Genomic DNA, 17623 nt, shown 5'->3' on the forward strand with positions numbered 1-17623 from the left:
CGCCCATAGAACATGGCTTACTTTCAGCTCCTACAAAATGGAGTAAGTTCAGTCTCCCTTTTTCAAGATAGGGAGACCGCCATGTTGGAGCCAGATGATGACAGTAAGCAGTGATTAGTCAGAGTCAGTCTGAGTCAACATTTCTATGGCAACCACTCTGGCCAATCAAGAGAGAGCTTGTTGGAGTGCCACATCCCTACCACTTGGAAACAGGCTCCATCTATTTTCATTGAGGTTATCTGATTGGCCAGTTTATAACATGAACTTGGGACCAGCGGGTAATTTTTTGTTTGGAATGCCAGGGTTACTCAGTCCATTCCTCATATACAGTCAAGGGCATCTACAAAGGACATTTGGGGCTTTTCAGTTACAGTGATCCCTCGCTATAACGCGGTTTACTTTTCACGGTTTCGCTACTTGACGGATTTGCATCGTGCATTATGTTCTGCATTCTGATTGGCTAAAAAGTCACTCCGCTTCTTCTCTACCTGTGCGTCAATAACGCTGCAGTTTAATATGTACACGTACGTAAAACAGCTTGCCAAATTTACAGCATGTACGAGCAAATTCTCTTGCAATTTCGAGTTTTTCTAAAACCCATAGAAAAAGAGCGACAACAACTGCCTATCACTATGTTCTTCTCCTGAACAAACACACCTGCACAGTTGGCTTCAAAAGAAGAAAACACTGCAGATTGGAGTCAGGATGCAGCGGCTCAGTCTGAAGAGCTAAGAAATACACCTGAGTCACTATTTGTCCCACTGTACTTTGTATTTTTTTCGTAATCATTTTAAATTTTCTCCCGTTTAATCCAATTACTCCGGTCGCGGTGGGCGGGGCTAATCTCCGCGATTTGAAGCCTTCTCTTCACATTGATGATTAAAATTATTATTTGACAGTACAGTACAGAAGTTATTTGTTGAGAAAAAAACATTTCTAAAGTACTTTTATTTGTGAAACAAATGCTTGAGGCTGTAAAATGGTTTGTTCTTTCTTTCAAAGTATAATAGAATATTTAATTGTATAATAATTGAAAAAAAATAGAGATTTCTACTTCACGGATTTTGCCTATCACAGGTTCTTTTTGGAACGTAACCCCCGCGAAAACAAGGGTTTACTGTATTCCTAATGTGAAGGAGTGGAACTCTGGGAAATGTAGTTTTTGGTGTATTTTTTTCTTTTCTTTTCTCTCTAGCAGTCAGGAGGATATGCTGACTGCAAGCTTCAAAGTCAAAATCACAACAAAAGAGAGCCAAACAGAAGCTTAAAATGAATAAAAGAAACGTGTTGAAAGTTCACCTGTGGCCACATTGGTAGAGGGGAGGCAAACCAAACACCATGCTTGCTGTTTCTCTGTGTACGTGCATGTGAGGGGGTTGCTGGCAGATGCAGGATGTGGGCAGCTTGTCAAAAGATGGTAGGTATTCCTACAGCTCTTTTCCTGTTGTGGCGGGCGTGCCTTCCTCCGCGTGAGCGAGTCATGTGACCCAGGATGCGTGCAGTCAGAAGGTTGCCGGCTGGTGGCGCAAACTTGCTGTCAGTCAAATGAAAGGTTCATTTTTTTGCAAAAGAAAACTCTGCTTCTCTGTGTATCTAATCATTTTGAGTTTTTCCACTGGAAGCTTCATTTGGAAACAAGTTTGAATTCATCTGATTTTCAGATTTCTATCCTTTAGTCTAAACACCTGAAACTACATATGATCACCCGTAAGCCAGCATGTCTACGCGAAAGGTTTTGTTTTATTTTTTAGCCCAACTTTTTGTCTTTCAGGTTCCAGAAAGAACCACCTCCAAGTTTTACTGTAAAGAACTGGTGATGGCCCACAAGAGGACGGCTTCAAGGTAGAAGCAAAGGATTTCATCTATTGAGAACATTCAACCATAATCCACATCGGGGTTCAATTTTAGGATTTGCTCCCCTCAGATTGTCGATGTTTGCCTCCTTTTTGTGATTACAAAGTTAGTCGTTTGAGAAGTTCACTTCAAAAACGCCAAACCAGATCATCGGAACAGGAAAATGTTTCCCCGACAGCATTGAGAGTGGATGTGGTCCTCTCAGGTCTGTTCAGCATTAGGACTAACTCTAACTCCTAACATCTTTGCAGTGATAACACATCTGTGTTCCCTCACAAGATGCTTTCATGACTTTCAGTGCAAAATGCTGCTTCTGCTGGTTTTGGCCTCTAGGAAACAACGAATGTTCAGAATAGTGTGACCATCCTCCATCAAATAGAAAGTAATGCATAGAGAGCTCTCCTACGAAGTCAAACTTTTTTTTCTAAGTCTAACTAGAACAGGAACACAGAACTCCATCATTGTCACTCTGAAAAGGTTTTAGGGAAAGATCGTGTTTGTTTTTTTTGGAGGACCCGTTTAGGCGCTGGAACCGTTTCAAAAGCCCTGCTTCGACTTTCGCACCCATCCCTCTTCAGGGCTGTGATTGAGCTGTGAAGACCTGAAACAAACGTTCAGGTTGGATCTTCCTCGGAAAACCACATTTGATATGACGATTGGCTGCAGTAAAACCATGTGAACTGGGGTGTTTCTTTTGTGGTTCGCTCCACGTCGGTGTTTTTTTCAGAACCAACTAAAGCAGATCTGATTGGATGCATGCTGGATGACTGCTTTGAGTTAGAAGGAAGTCATGGTGAGAAAAGTGGGTCTTTGCAGTGACAGCATGAATGATGCATCCCAGATTATGACACATACATATGGATAATGTTTATCTTGTTGTCCCCCCCCATGCTCTGCCTCCTTGGTTTGAACTCCCCATCTGTGACAAAGTGTCTATCTCTCCATCTAGTGGCAGTCCGGTGTCTGCGGCAGATAAGAGCCGGGGGTCTGCGTCTCAAGGAGGCCCGCCTCTGAGCAGCAACCACCAAGGTCCGTGCTTCTTCTTCGGACTCCTTCACGGCTCGACCTTTGAACTTTATTTGGAACCCCTTCTGCCTTCTTTGTTCTGATAACAAAACAGCAGAACCAAAGGGGCTGTGTTGACCTCAGGAGCTCGATAAAGCTCTGATCTGTGCTTCACAAAGAAAAAACACTGTTATTTATGCGCCCAGACTCTGTGCTTGAGCCTGTATGATCTCGTTTCTCAGATTATCCCGCACAGATCAAAAAGCTCCTGCTTTAGACACCAAAGATTCAAAAAGGTTGAGTTGAGGATATTTTCACGTTTCTTCTCTCTTTAGTTATTCAGAGAGTACCTGTTTTTAGGTCATTTGGAAATTAGAGCTTCACCTTAAAGAGCCTGCGATTCTGATGATATTAAAAAAATGAAAAATTAATTAAGTTTAAAATGTATTTTCTGATTATCTCTTTATTCAAATCAATGTGAATCAGGAGCTGACAAAAAAATGACGTTTGACCAAAAGCTTATCTATGACGTAGAAAATAAGCTGGGCGGGCCACAAGCTTCCTGCTCCGCTCCATTCTGATGCGTTCACTTGTAGACGACTAGATCCATGCAGGACTTTGTTTTCCTCGTCTGAGCTGGAATCTGGATCTGAACTGTACGGCTGGAGAGCTCCGATATCGCTCGCCGTTTTTGTGTGTGTGTTGGGTGTGAGGGGCTGTGAGCTAGCAGGAGTGAGTGTAAATGGTGAAGGGAGTTAGTGATGACGGGAAGGGTGGGCAGGGTTGCTCCCCGCCAACAGTTTCTAATGAACTACTGTACTACTGCTCTGCAGAAACCATGTCCAAGAAAACGACATTGATTTTTAAATTTTGGCCGAAAAAAAACATCACAAGAGGAATTATTTTACAATAGATCATAATTTGATGTCTTTAAAGCTCACTCAAAGGTGATCCACCTGCACTTACATATTTATTTCTTTGATCTAAGTGGCCTTTTCAAAACGTTTCCCAGGATTTGAGCAGTAAAGCTGAGGTTTCCTCTTACCAGCGCTTTTCTCTGCCCTTCGCTCTCTTCCAAAGCTCCTGGTATGTGGAGGAAACAAACACAGCAGCCTTTTCCTGTTTTTGTGCAAGAGAACATTCATTTCTCTTTTAAACTTTCACACTGTTGTTTGGTGAAAGTTTTACCTTCCTTGTAGCTTAATACCAAATGTATATTTATCTATAAACACCCTTTGATTGTAAATGTAAAAGTTTTATTGTGCTTTTGTGTTTGAAATCACTTCAGAATGTCTCTTTAAGAAATGATTTTTTTTTTTCATTGTTTAGTCTTTTTTTATGGATCTTTTAGTTCTGATCCATTTCTTCAAATCTGCTCGGTTTGCTGCTGTTTTCCAGGAAAAAACATGCAAAGATTTTTCTTTGAACGTTTTAGCTTTTTTTTTTTGCTTTTAACTGTAAAAAGTTTTTACTGTTTAATGCTGAGTTTAGTCGGTCGTGGATCCAAAGCATCAGTCCTGGACTTCTAACAGATCAGAAGACTGAGATTTTTTAATCTTAAATCATCAATTTTAAAAGATCCATGGAATTTCCTGGAGGGGTTTTTAAAGACCCTCTCTGATGAAAATGGTGTTGTTGTTTTTTAGCATGTTCTTTGGGCATTTTTCTGATGATTGAGGACATTTATTGAGAAAATTAAGCTCAAACTTGCATTTCTGAGTCTTTTTTTATTTTTTTATTCAAATTGTTGGGAATCAGAAAAAACGCTGGGGGGGTCACAAGCTCCCTGCTCGGCTTCACAACAGGGAGGGTGAGGTTGCTGCACCCCAATTGTCGCGCCCACAAACTACCGCCACTCTGCAGAAACTATGTCCTAGAATTTGACACAGGTTTTTGTTTGTTTGTTGTTTTTTGACCAAAAGGAACATAATCCTAATTCGAAGGTAGCTGGGAATACTTATAGGAGCTCAAAATATGGTTGGAGTGGGTCTTTAAATGTGTTATTTCTTATGTTTAAATTGCGTGTGTGTGTGTGTGTTTCAGGCGTGCTTAAACTGGAAAGTCCTCTGCCGCAGCACCGTGCACAGAGGAAGGCAGAAAACGCAGCCAGCAGACTCGCGGTGCGTCGTTTCTGTTTTCTCCTTCATGCTTCTGTGTTAGCAAACACACTGCGACATGCTTCACTGCATCAAGTGGAAATGCATTCACCATCTTTTTTCTGCTGCCTCCACATGCGCTCACACACACTGTGCCCCCGCTGTGCACAGACACCTGCGACCGTCTGCAGAAAGTCCTTCATCCTTCTTCCAGCTGCTCTTCTTCCTCTTTAGGCTCATTTGGTGTCCGCTCCTCATCGTTTTTTTGCATTTTTTTTTCTCCTTCCAGGGATTCAAACCTGTCTTGGGTCGCCTCAACAAGGCCGCAGAATATTCCTCTTCTAGTGATGATGTCAGCAGCGACGATGAAGAAAGGATCAGGTGAAAATGATCTTCTGCCTTCACCCAGAACATATGGTTTTAGGCGGGAAAACGTCGTAGGCAGACGTTATTTTGATTATGAAGCGTGCCAGCTGGGAAAAGCAAAACCTGAGAAAAAGCTGCAAACAAAGGTTACCATGCTTCTCCAGGATCCCGCAGAGCGCTCTGCATGATCAAGAGTTTGTGTCGAACAATCAAGAGAAACCCTGAAACAACGTCTCAATCCTGAGGCGTAAAGACTTTCCACGACATTTACAGAAACTCCAAAACGCTGTTTCCTGTAGCGACTCTAAAAAACCAAAACTTTCTGTTGATGATCACGTTTAGGCCGAGACACCTCGTGCATTTAGGCAAGTTTTAAATGTGCCTATTTTTCCACCAAGGTCGGGTCTTTCTAATGGAAAAGGGAAATACTTCAGAGGAATATCCGATGGCATCGACCTGCAACTCCACCGCAATCTTAACCAGGTGAGTGAAAACAAGCACGTGATGGTTCTGCAGCTGAACAAAAGACAAACTCCATGAGCAACAGATTTCCTGACGTTCCAACTTCAGGTTTCTCGATTGGGTTCAGATGACACCTACCTGCTGCCGGACCTCCTGCAGAAAACCTCCTCCTCCAGTCCCACCCGCGATGCTCTGAGCCAGCAGCGGACGCTTGACTTCAGCTACCCCATGTCTCCCACAGCCCCCGGATCCCCCATATTCCAATATCTACACGTGAGTTTGGTCTAGGAAGCTGCAGCTGCTTCACAGGCGTAGAACCAGGATGCGGCTGTGTTTGAAGTATGCGCTCCAAATGACAGCAAGAGCTTTCTTTTTCGGCAATTGGTGCAAAATTGAAAAAGCTTCATTGGGGGCCGCTGAAGCCGAGATGGTTGGAGTATCAACTCCCACAGGTGACAGTCCTGTGTTCAAGCCCCTGAACTCCACATCTTTGTTTGAAAAAAAAACCTGTAAGTCTGCTCCGTGTTATGTCAATATCATGTTGGTAACTTTCTAACATCCTACACCGTAGCTCCTAAAAAAACATTTTGATTTAATGACCTGATATAGGATCAGATCCAGACTCCTCTCCCTGGATCTGGGATTTGTCTTCACTGTGACTGCTTTTATTAAGTAAATCAACAAATTCATCGTTTCTTGTTGAGTAAAGTCAATAATGGAACTTTATTCACCTGCAGGTTAAGTCAGTTCCATTAAAAGACACAAATAAAAATCTGCAATATTATAGATACAGAATCCATGCTGTAAAAGTAAAACAAATTAAATTAAAAGAACAATTAAAATAAGAATGAAAACATTCTGCAGGTTAACGTCCTTATCTTCTGTTTGTTCCTATTATTTATCATCTGCTATTTGTTCTAATCCTTTTTTTAAAAGTAACTGATTGAAAAGAGAAGCAACCGCACAGACAACTCTATTTTCCACTAAATTCATTCGCATTTTATCTTTTTTTTTTTCCTACTGATTTTAAGTTCTCTCGTTGTCTGTTTACTTTAATCTAGGAGAAAAAATGTCATTCAAGAGCAAGATTTTTAAAAAAAAGTTTGTTCCTTCGTTTGTTTTATTTCAGTGTAATATATAAAAAAGAAATGTGCAGCTAAATAAGTGAAAGGACTGATTATTTCTGCTGCTGATAAAAATGAAAACACATAAAAAATCTGTGTTAAGCTTTTGATGAGACTGACTTGAAATGTTTTGTTCAAGGATGAGCAGAACACTGAAATGTGAAGCTCTTTTATTTGTCCAGCAGAGGGCGATGTCGACTCAGAAAAAGATTAGTTGTAGTTCTATGATGAGATGACTCCTGATTCAATGTAACTACAGGCTTTCAGCTCTGTAAATAGATTTGATATAAAGAAATAGAAACAATATTTTTACCACTTTATCATAAGTGTGATGTTCATCACTGACTTATGAAGTTAAAGAGTAGTTTTTATCCAGAGGAAATCAAAAGAAGGTTGCAGTGTCACCGTTTGCTCTTCTTGTCCCACTTTATGTGCTTTTAAAGTCTGAGCCCTCGCAGACCCTCTGAGGTCCTCGGATACAGGCCTGTTGGTTATTCTTAAAGTCAGAACCAAAACAAACAGCCTCATTCAGTTTACACCTGCCTCCCAGCATGCCTCAGGGCTGTTCATGCCTTTTTAATCTAGCTTTTAGTTGAAATTTAGCAATATTTCAATTATTTATGTTCTCTTCTTACTAATTTGCTTTATTTCTTATTCACATTTACTGATTTAAATCTGTTTATTATGGTTTATTTATTTACTTTTCTTGGTTATTTATCTGTTTTAACATTTATTTATTTTATTCCTTTTACATTTTAGTTTTTTTTTAATTCGATTGTTTTTATGTAAAGCACTTTGAGTAGCACGAGTTGGAAAAGTGCCATAGAAATAAAGTTTGATCTGATTTGATTTCATCAGGATGTGAGCAGTCCGTCTGGAAAAAGCACATCTTCCTCTTCCTCCTTCCTGTCCTTCATCGACCCCCGATTGATCCCCACATCATCTCCTCCTCACAGTCCCAGTGAGTCGTTTGCACACATTCATCACACAGCAGTGTGTTCGTGTCCTGCTTCCCTGTCAGGCCTGCTGTTTCAGGAACAGACCTTTCTGTCAGACATGTTTCCTCTGCAGAGCTATTATAAATGCGATCATTAGAATTCATGTTTTAACGTCATATCACACGTTTTCAGCAGCCTGTGGGTAAGGCTGGGTGACCAATAGGGCTGTAACGATAACCGCATCACCGCACGTTTTCTTTTGCATATGGCGCGTGAATGGAGCTATAATAAACACATTAAACACATTCATTTTTCCTGATAATTGACTTTTTTTGCTAGTCCTGTGTTCAGACTTTCCTTCTTTCTTTCAGACTGTTTTCTCCTTCTCTCCCACCGCGCCTGTCACTCTCTCTTATAGGCGCCCGCTCTCAGTGCCTCCACGCTGCACGTGCCATGCGGCTCCCTTTACACACAGGAGCGCGCGTTCAGAAGCACACAAACTCATTCTACAACAGAAGCTTTCGTCTCGCGAGGAAATATGACAAATTTACTGCGTTTTAATTATTAATTTCCATTGTATTCATTTCCGTTTCAAGCTGCGTGCGTTCTTAAGGGCGCGCGACACGGCCGCCCGCCGGAGGATTTTGTGTGTGTAGGGTGGGGGGGTGGGGGGGGGTACTAAGGTTCACCTTCACTTCAAACATGAACGCGCACTGTTAGATTTCCATGAAGTTCACTACATGTTTTGTTTGGGAACTATTTTGTGCAGCGCAACGTTACGTGTCTGTATAAACAAAGGCGGAGCCTCCTGCCCCGCGTTCTTCATGGGTGTCAGGCTTCATGGCTACCGGAAAAGTGACAAAGTGTCTGCAGTCTGTTTATTACTGGGCAATATTTAATATTCTGAGAAGATGTGTGTACCAAAGAGCACAGGTGAAGGCTCGCATGCAGCTAGAGAGCGGTCCGCTGCAGAGGGATCAACACGCACCCCCGACACACATGTGCGCACCTTCCTCCTCCACACAGTCACAGTCAATCTACAACACCTATATGGGCTTTATATATAGTTAGTTCATTAGTTAGGTAGTAGTTAGTTGTTACTGTTATTTGTTAATAAAGAATACTACGTTGTAATTGTATGTATTTCTGTTGCGGCCGCCGGGGGATTTTGTTGTTTTTGTTTTTTGTTTTTTTTGGGGCGCCCCCTGGTGGTTCATCACCGCGGTGATGAAAAATCCGACACCGTCACAGCTCTAGTGACCAATCGACTTTATCGAATTATGGACGATTCATTTTGGGGAAAATCGAGACTTTATTTTCCCAGCCGTCTGCTCTCTCGGGCTTCCATCTTCTTCCGAAGACGAGCTTCTGTCGCGAGGCCGAAAAAGAAAACACCTGCAACTTCTGTGAACTTCTCCGTAGCGCTTACCAGAAACTTGTCCCCAACGGGACATGTGGCGGAGGATAAACCAGCAAAGGAGAAATGAATAAAAAGTGTTGATGATGCCACAAATAATGCTATGCTAGGGAGATGTTCTGCCACAAACTGCTTTAAAGTCAGACAATATTTTCACAAAGGCAGGAATTCACAGTGGAAAAAACTTTATTAGCAGTTCCTAACATTACAGAGCTGATGAAAGAGAAAATAGTTTTTGTTAAATATTTGTGTTTTTTGTTAAAGAAAGCATATGGCCCAGCTGTGGGTTATTTTTTGACTGTTGCTAGGCAGATTCCACTCTACCTCTTAGGTGTTTCTTGTAACCCTGCTTGCTACTTTGGATGAAAAGGGTTTTTATATATTTCTATATTGCTTCCTATCAGCGGCTCTCAAGTCTGAGCCAATCAAGAGGGAGAACCACAGGAAAGGCTCTGTGGTGAACGTGAACCCCACCAACATTCGCCCGCAGAGCGACACCCCAGAGATCCGCAAGTACAAGAAAAAATTCAACGCCGAGGTTCTCTGCGCCGGATTGTGGGGTATTTCTTTGTTCTGAGTTACTGTTTTAAAGATAAATTGTAATTATTCATTTCATTTTGACAGAAACAAACATCTTTCTTTAGGTTAACAGGAAGGAGCCATTTCCCCTCCTTCCTTTTAAGACAGTTTTAGGTTGAAAGCTGGGATTTCTTCTGGACATTTTTTTCAAATCTGAAACCTGAATGTTTTTCAGATTTTCAGTCAGTGGTCAAGCCTCCACATTATTCTGAAACACACTTAAACACACCAGGCGCAAGGATTTACAGTAGTGGCGAAATTTGACTAACAAAGAATAAAACTAAGCAGCATGTTTCTCTTTTTTATAAACACATTATAAAAAAAAGAAAAGCTAAGTTCTAACATCGAAGTTTTCTGTCTAGAAGAGTTAGGATCACCGGAAAATCAGATCAGATGCAGATTAGAGGAGCGTCTGCTGAGCGTTCAGCGTTTAACTTCGTTCAACTGTAAATCAAGCTACTGCAGGGAATACCGAGATAGAAGAAAAAACTAAAATCAGCCCACAGCTGAAACCGAAGAAGCAGGAATCACAAACCAAAGGGAGAATCAGATGGAAGAGGTAAATGTAGTTTAGAGAGGAAGATCAGGAACTCGTTACTTTGTGAAATCTCAGAGGATTAGTGGGGTCTTCCTGTTTTGTTTCACACGCTCTGTTCCCCCATCTTAGTCAGGCAATAGCGCCCCCCAGGTGAGCAGCCAGTGGAACTACATGTTTTTTCATGCAGTCTGTTTCACTGCTGTGTAAAAGCAAACCAGACAAAGTGGGAGAAAGATTTGCACTATTTCCCCCTTTGAACAGAATCCACTGTCCCAGAAACACCCCCCCCGAACCGCAGACCAGTATTGGACCGTGGTACCGGGCTGCAGAGAAAAAAGACACAACCTACATTCTTTGGGTTTTATTTATAATCTGTTTCTGAAGGAAGTTTTAATTTGGGAAAATTACTGGATTCTCTCCATCCGCCTCATTCTTGTCAAGTCGTTCCGCCACGCGTCAAAAATCCATCCACTACTTTCTTAAAGCGGCTCCGCCGACCACGAAGGTAAAACCCCCGAGCTAGCAAAGTTAACAAAAACAAACATGTTTGGAAAGTTCTGTGAGGAAACAGAAGAACCTTCAACTTAAAAAAAAGAGGAAATCTGCATTTAACCGAGAAAAACCAGGAGTCTTTACTCCAAATATGGATTTATTGTCACATTTCTTCCCACAGACCATAATAATAAGGCAGAATATCCAGCAACCAGCTGTCTAATGTTACGAGGATGCTGCTAATAAAGTTGTGGATTCACGTTTATTATTATCCTTTTAGGAAATACCAGCTTAGTGACCTTTGTTTTTCTTTGTTTATTACCGTCGCAGTGAACAAATAAAGTTTAAACCAGCTGCAGAAAGTGCTTGAAAATTTAGTATTTAATAAATTCTGAATTGAATAATTGCTAGAAAGAGACGGGGAAGAAGCATTCTTGTGTAATCCCACCTCTATTATGATTAACTTATCTTTTTTTAAGTGTCTACTTAGTTTTGTTTGTTTTTTTTTTCTCCCTGCAGGGGTGAATCTCCTGGTGGGGACAGAAAATGGGCTGTGGCTGCTGGACCGAAGCGGTCAGGGGAAGGTCTACTCTCTCATCAGCAGACGGAGGTTTCAGCAGATGGACGTGCTCGAAGGCCTCAATGTCCTGATCACCATATCAGGTAGATGCCCCACAAAGCAGACAGGAACTCTTCAACACTGCATCTGCACACCAGCTTCATCATCATCAGTGCCTTTGTTGTCTCTCTGCAGGTAAAAAGAACAAGCTGCGCCTGTACTACCTGTCCTGGCTGAGGAACAAGATCCTCCACAATGATCCAGAGGTGGAGAAGAGGCAGGGCTGGACCTCGGTCGGCGACTTGGAGGGCTGTGTGCACTATAAAGTCGGTACGTGTGCCCTGCTCAAAAGCACAAGGGCAGCTCCTGGCTCTGTGTTGGACCTGCGTTGAGCTTTTGGTCTTTTCCAGTGCGTTACGAGAAGATTAAGTTCTTGGTGGTTGCTCTGAAGAATGCAGTGGAAGTGTACGCCTGGGCTCCAAAGCCCTACCACAAATTCATGGCCTTCAAGGTTGGTAACATTTCAGGGACTGTAAAGTAGATGTTTTTCAAGCTTTTTGTCTTTACTAAAGATGTCAATAGTCAATAGTTTAGTTAATCAGACAAAATAATCCTGCTAATCAGCCTGATGCCTGACACTTCAAAGTGTTTAGTGGAGAACACCATTAAAACAATAAAATACTCAAAAACACAATTATTCAAAAGTTCTCCACCTTTTCTAGTGAATAAAAAAACATTTACATAGAATTTAAGCTCTAAATAGACATCTTTTAAACTAACTGGAAATAAAAAATCCAAGATTTAAACTATAGACCAACATAAAGATGGGGCATTAATATGCCCCAGTTGTAATGGACTAGACCTATACAGTGTCCCCCCGCGCATTTATTTTTCATGTATTTGCAAAATGTTTTCAATCGCACGACTTCTCCAGTTCATCTCAAAAACTCAAGATGTGTGGACCATAACCCCCGTGGACAAGGGGGGGAATACTGTATTTACAGACGTCCCTCATGAGATTTTAAGGAAATGGAGTGTGGGGTAAAAGCAGAAATGTTGATTCGAGTTACTGCATTCAAGCAGAACCAAGTATAGGAGGACTTTAGTTAACTTTGACCACCGGCACAAACAAAACAAAAAACATTCAATCTCTTAATAACACACAAATTTGAGTTGTGATAAAATCACAACAGCTGATTTAGAAACAAAACAAAAATAAAAAGCAATTCAAATTGAATGAATTTTAACACCAAACTGCAGAAATGCTTTTTATTCTTAGTAAAGTTAAACTTTAAAATTTGTAGGTTATAAGAAAATTGCTCCTTTTTGCCTCCGGTGGTCATTTGAGGAACTGCAGCATTTCAAGTATCACACTGGCTGTTTATGGAAACTATAGCAGAGAAAACTAGTTATCAAAAAAATCTTGCGCGTACTGTCTGGGTGGCAGAGTTTGACGAGAACATAAGATTTAAAACAAGGAAAACATGATGGTGTGCCACATGCAGCTACTGTTTTATTTTTTAAAATAGTTCTCAAAGAACTGTGTTTACATACGGTGAAAAACTATTATTTATATTATTAATTGATCCGATTTGCCCCAAAGTGATGGATTTAATCAGAGATTTGAATAAAGTGGTTACTGTTAGCAGCAGATGAGTTATGACCTGTCTGAAGCGTCCGGTTTACTCCTGACTAAAATCTCTTTTGACTGCGTCTTTTTTTATATATGAGAGGTAAACACCGATAGACATTTACCTAATAGATCTAACAGGGTCATTTCAGTGGAGGCGACACTTTCAATCTGGTTCTCAGGTCCTCAGGGGAGCCGTGCCCCATTTATTTTTGTCCTCTGAGGCCTGAGCCAGTTTATCTTCAGTGTAGTTGAAGCTCCTCAAAGGGCCTGAAAATACTTTGCATGCAAGTGATAGCGTGACCACCCGGGCCGACGGTGGTTACGCAAGTGCTCCTTTGATCATCACAGGACTTAGTGACTGGATCTGTTAAACCGTCAGTTTAGTCTTTTGCCTGATCTGTTTGAAATCCTCTGTCTAACCCCTCCCACACCCCTTGCAGTCCTTCAGGTCGCTGCCTCAAAAGCCGCTGTTCGTCGACCTGACCGTGGAGGAGGGACAGAGGCTGAAGGTCATCTATGGCTCTTCGTCGGGTTTCCACGCCATCGATGTTGACTCGGGAACGCCGTACGATCTCTATCTGCCAACTCACGTAAGCCGGCCCTCTGCCCGTTCAAACCTCTGTCTCCACAGCGACACTGCAGCATGTGAGGGCAAGAGCGCCTCTGGCTGCAGAGTTAGGCATCACACTCCTGCTGCCTGAAGGATCAACCTGGAGGAGAGACTCACTCATTCAGGAACTTTTAGGGTTCCATTTTTCTGCCCGGTGGAGAAAATGCAGCCGGTCCCACCTGGTTTGTTTGATTTTTGGTGTTTTTTAAATGAAAAAAATGATCAGAGTTGGCTCTGAAGTCAGGAATCCGGAAATGCTTGCAGTGACATCTTGTAGTTTAGGCTCAAAAGGAACAAGGCAGTTTTGGATTTACTCATGAAATACTGAAGGACACTTTGCTGAAGGGTTATTATGAAACAGGTGATTTTTCTGTTGATGCATGAAAAAAATGCAATATTTTTGAAATTTTAGCATCTTAAAGTCCAAAAAAGGGTCACTTTAATCAGTTTTGTTTAGAAATCTGTCCTTTCTGCTTCTGAGTCAGAGGTTTGACTGCGTCCGCCTTCGCCTCAACGACAGAAATGTTTAGCTCCTCCCACTCTGTGTCCATTTCCTCGGTTTCATCTCCAATTCAGTCTAGAACTGACAGAGACACTTTGCTGTTTTTAATCTTTTTTATTTTTGTTGAAATCTTCCTCCCTCTCAGTCACTCAGCTGTTTGGTTTTTTATTTTTGTCTTCTTTTGCTGCCTTTTTCATCCCTCCTGCTCCATCCGTGGGCTTCATGACTCATTTTTCTGTGCCGACACGCTCCGTTTCTGTCTGCATCTATGGAGATTACTGCCGTGACGCAAAGCTCTTTGTATTTAAATACACCTCAAATCCCACTTTGAGCATCCTCTGATTTGTTTTTAAAGTTTTCCCCAGTGGTCTTTTAATTGGGATTATGCCGTTTTTAGCCAATATCTAAAAAATCTTCTTTCTTGAACATAGTTTCTGCAGAGCAGCAGTTGTGGGCGGAACGTGAGGTCAGAGCAACCCTGCCCCCCTTCCTGCATTTTACTGTTTACACCGGGGGTTCTCAAACTGCGGCCCGGGGACCAATGGCGGCCCGGGGGAAGAAAACATTTTCTATGTCACTGCCTCTGCGAAAGGAAGGACCGTGACGACGGTAGAAAAGGAATCAGACCAGGTTCCTTTGAGGAAAAAAGCTTGTTGGTGAGGAGAAAAGGCGCTTTCTAGCTAAGACAACAAATGGTTACTTTGTCGTACCGCATGGGCTGGATAAAGTCATGTGCCTTATTTGCAAACAGGTAAATGCAATGCTCAAAGAAATCAATCTAAATCGTGAATATGTTCCAAATCATAATTCCAAAAACATATTTACCGGCGAGGAGCGCAACAATAAGCTCCAACAACAACATCGAGGCTATGCTGCACAGCATTTTCTCTAATGTCACGTCAAATTTTACAGCGATTTTCAGTCAATATCTGTTTGTATCAGAAAAGCTTCTCATAATAAAACCCACTAGAATGAAAACTGTGTTTTTAACATGTTCTTCTGGCATTTTTTTCTCACGTATATAAGGAAATAATTACCATTTAAAACTACTTTTCTGAATATTTCTTGTTTTAAATTGTGACGTAGGAGCTACAATTGGCAGGCCTCAAGCTCTCCGCTCCGCTCCATTCTGATGCAGCCACTTACAGACAAATAGATCCGTGAACGTCTTTGTTTTCCTCGTTTGACCTGGAATCTGGTTCAAAACTGTTCGACTGGATAGCTCTGATATTTCTCGCCATTTTTGTGGCACCGCTAATGTAAGCTTGGGGCCGTAAGCTAGCGGGAGAGCGTGTAAACAGACGGATGATGAGAAGGGGGCGGGCTTACACAGCACCAACAGCCCCGCCCACAAAGATGAGAAGGGGGCGGGCTTACACAGCACCAACAGCCCCGCCCACAATGTAGAACTACTGATGTCACTGCTCAAAAACTATATCCTGGAAATTGTCACACTTTTTTCGTTTTTATTTTGGCTAAAAATGGCATAATCATATTTTTTTTTTTTTAAACTCAAAATGGGTCAAAAAATGATCACATGTGGATTATCTACATAATCCACATGAAGATGATATTGGTTTAAAACAGCTAAACAGTATAAATGTACTTTTGCACTGAATACCTCCTGTTGGTGCGTTTATGCGACACAGTTTGGTTTGCCGTTCGTGTTCTTTCTGCACCACGGAAGAACTTTTTCCAAAAGTGGAGGATTCCTAGTGAAGTTATAAAATGATTGAAAACTGAAGCCTAGCCGCCCACAGAGAGGTTCCTCCTGCTGAACGTGGGCACGCCGTGGACTCCGGTGAGTCACATCACGCACGGGCTGGTGTATCCTGGGAAACGTGTTTGCAGGAAAAGGAGTCTGTCGTCTCCATCTGCATCAATTTAATGCTCGTCTTTTGTGCGTTGTTGGAAAGACAACTTGACACATTTAATCACCACACAGCCACCTCTAATGTGTTCTACTTTCCGTCCGCAAAGGCGGCGTCGAGCGATGAGGGGAAGGGAGGAAGAGAGCTCTAAAAATACCCCCGTCCTGTCCTCCTTCTCCTGCCATCATTAACTGTGTGTGTGTGTGTGTGTGTGTGTGTGCTGACCTGCTCCAGCTTCTGCGACACACTTACACACACACACACACCCTTTTTGTCCCCATCCTCCTCTGGTATATTAGGTGAGCTCCCTTCCAGCTGCACGCTCCACCCGTGCCTTACGCTGCTGCCCAGCTCTTCCTCTCCACCTTTCCTTCCCCGTCTTCCTCTCACCTCCTCCTCCTCCCGAGCTTCTCCTCGGCTCCACGCTCACCTTTACACACTTTGATACACACACACACACATGCTGCACAACAAAAAAACAGTTTCACTTCTGTTAGAAACAACTCCGCTACACTTGATGTGTTACATATGATCCTCACACACACACACAGACACACACTTGTTGGCTGAAGGATGCTGATTCCACGGCAGAGGATTAGGATTGCGTTGCGTTTGTGGATGCCCGTTCTGGTTCTCAGGATCGTGGCGGCTCATTCTCTGGTAAAGTACGACACTGTTCTGTGTGTGTTTACTCAGAAAACAGCAGAAACGTGTTGGACGGTGTTCAGTTTGTCTGCACTGCTCCGTTCAAAATATCTGCTTGATTTCTACTTAAAAAGGCTTTTCCTTCATATTAACAAGAGAATTTCTCATTTGATTCATAAAGATATCATGTTTCTTAAGTTCATATCGACAAAAACTCTTAGAGTTGTTCTTTAGTTATGTGAAAACAGTTTAGTCATTTGTTTCGGGGTGGAAATATCAAAGAAAAAGGGCGTAACTTTAACTGAATCAAGTTTAAATGACATATTTGAATTGCAGCTAAAAAGATTCAGTGTTTTGGCAGTGATTCTCTGCACTGCTGTTTTGTCTTGAAAGTGTCAAATTTACTGCTTTTTTTAAAAGCAGTAATTGTCAGACTTTTCCTTTTCCCCTTTGGTTATTTTGATTTGAATTTTGTTTAAAAAAAAAGTTACAAACTTGCACTTCAAAAGGCGAACGTTTCTTGTTTTCTGAACCACTTAAACATCTTTAAAAATCCAATCTGCTCATTTAGGAGCTCTGAGTTAACTACACAGTCCTAAAATGTAGTTGTAATGCTCAATGAACTACAGAGGTGTGAAGTTTAATTCATTTCGTTTAGAGGAAAACGAAATTTGAGCTTCAGACGACATCAGGAACACTCTGCCGTTTTATAAAAATAACTTTTTGAGCTGTACAGTGGTCCCTACCTCGCTAAATCAGTTCATTTTTCAGCATCTTGCTGTTTCCTTGATTGTTTTCAGTGCAGTTTTGTTTTTTTTAATGGCACATTTTGTTCTGCATGCTGATTGGTTGTTGCCCTCGTCTGTCAATCTCCTCTGTCTGCTGTACAGAATGCTTTCCGTTTGCCTCATCTACAATAATCTTTGATCACG

General features: G+C 41.8%; 1 protein-coding gene across 3 annotated transcripts in view; it reads left to right on the plus strand.

The window, feature by feature from the left end:
• Window positions 1-17623, plus strand: part of si:zfos-2326c3.2 (mitogen-activated protein kinase kinase kinase kinase 4) — a 70081-nt gene that overhangs the window by 46219 nt on the left and 6239 nt on the right. For all 3 annotated transcript variants that reach the window (XM_011480466.4, XM_011480467.4, XM_020706756.3), the window contains 12 exons: window positions 1772-1842; window positions 2804-2883; window positions 4903-4979; window positions 5245-5336; window positions 5720-5804; window positions 5892-6056; window positions 7766-7868; window positions 9667-9822; window positions 11391-11534; window positions 11626-11760; window positions 11841-11941; window positions 13504-13653. In XM_011480466.4, the coding sequence (XP_011478768.1) occupies window positions 1772-1842; window positions 2804-2883; window positions 4903-4979; window positions 5245-5336; window positions 5720-5804; window positions 5892-6056; window positions 7766-7868; window positions 9667-9822; window positions 11391-11534; window positions 11626-11760; window positions 11841-11941; window positions 13504-13653 (1359 nt within the window). The remainder of the gene's footprint in view (window positions 1-1771; window positions 1843-2803; window positions 2884-4902; window positions 4980-5244; window positions 5337-5719; window positions 5805-5891; window positions 6057-7765; window positions 7869-9666; window positions 9823-11390; window positions 11535-11625; window positions 11761-11840; window positions 11942-13503; window positions 13654-17623) is intronic.

The sequence above is a fragment of the Oryzias latipes genome, chromosome 10, assembly GCF_053564925.1.
Source record: "Oryzias latipes strain Hd-rR chromosome 10, Olatipes_Hd-rR_3.1".
NCBI classification, from domain to species: domain Eukaryota; kingdom Metazoa; phylum Chordata; class Actinopteri; order Beloniformes; family Adrianichthyidae; genus Oryzias; species Oryzias latipes.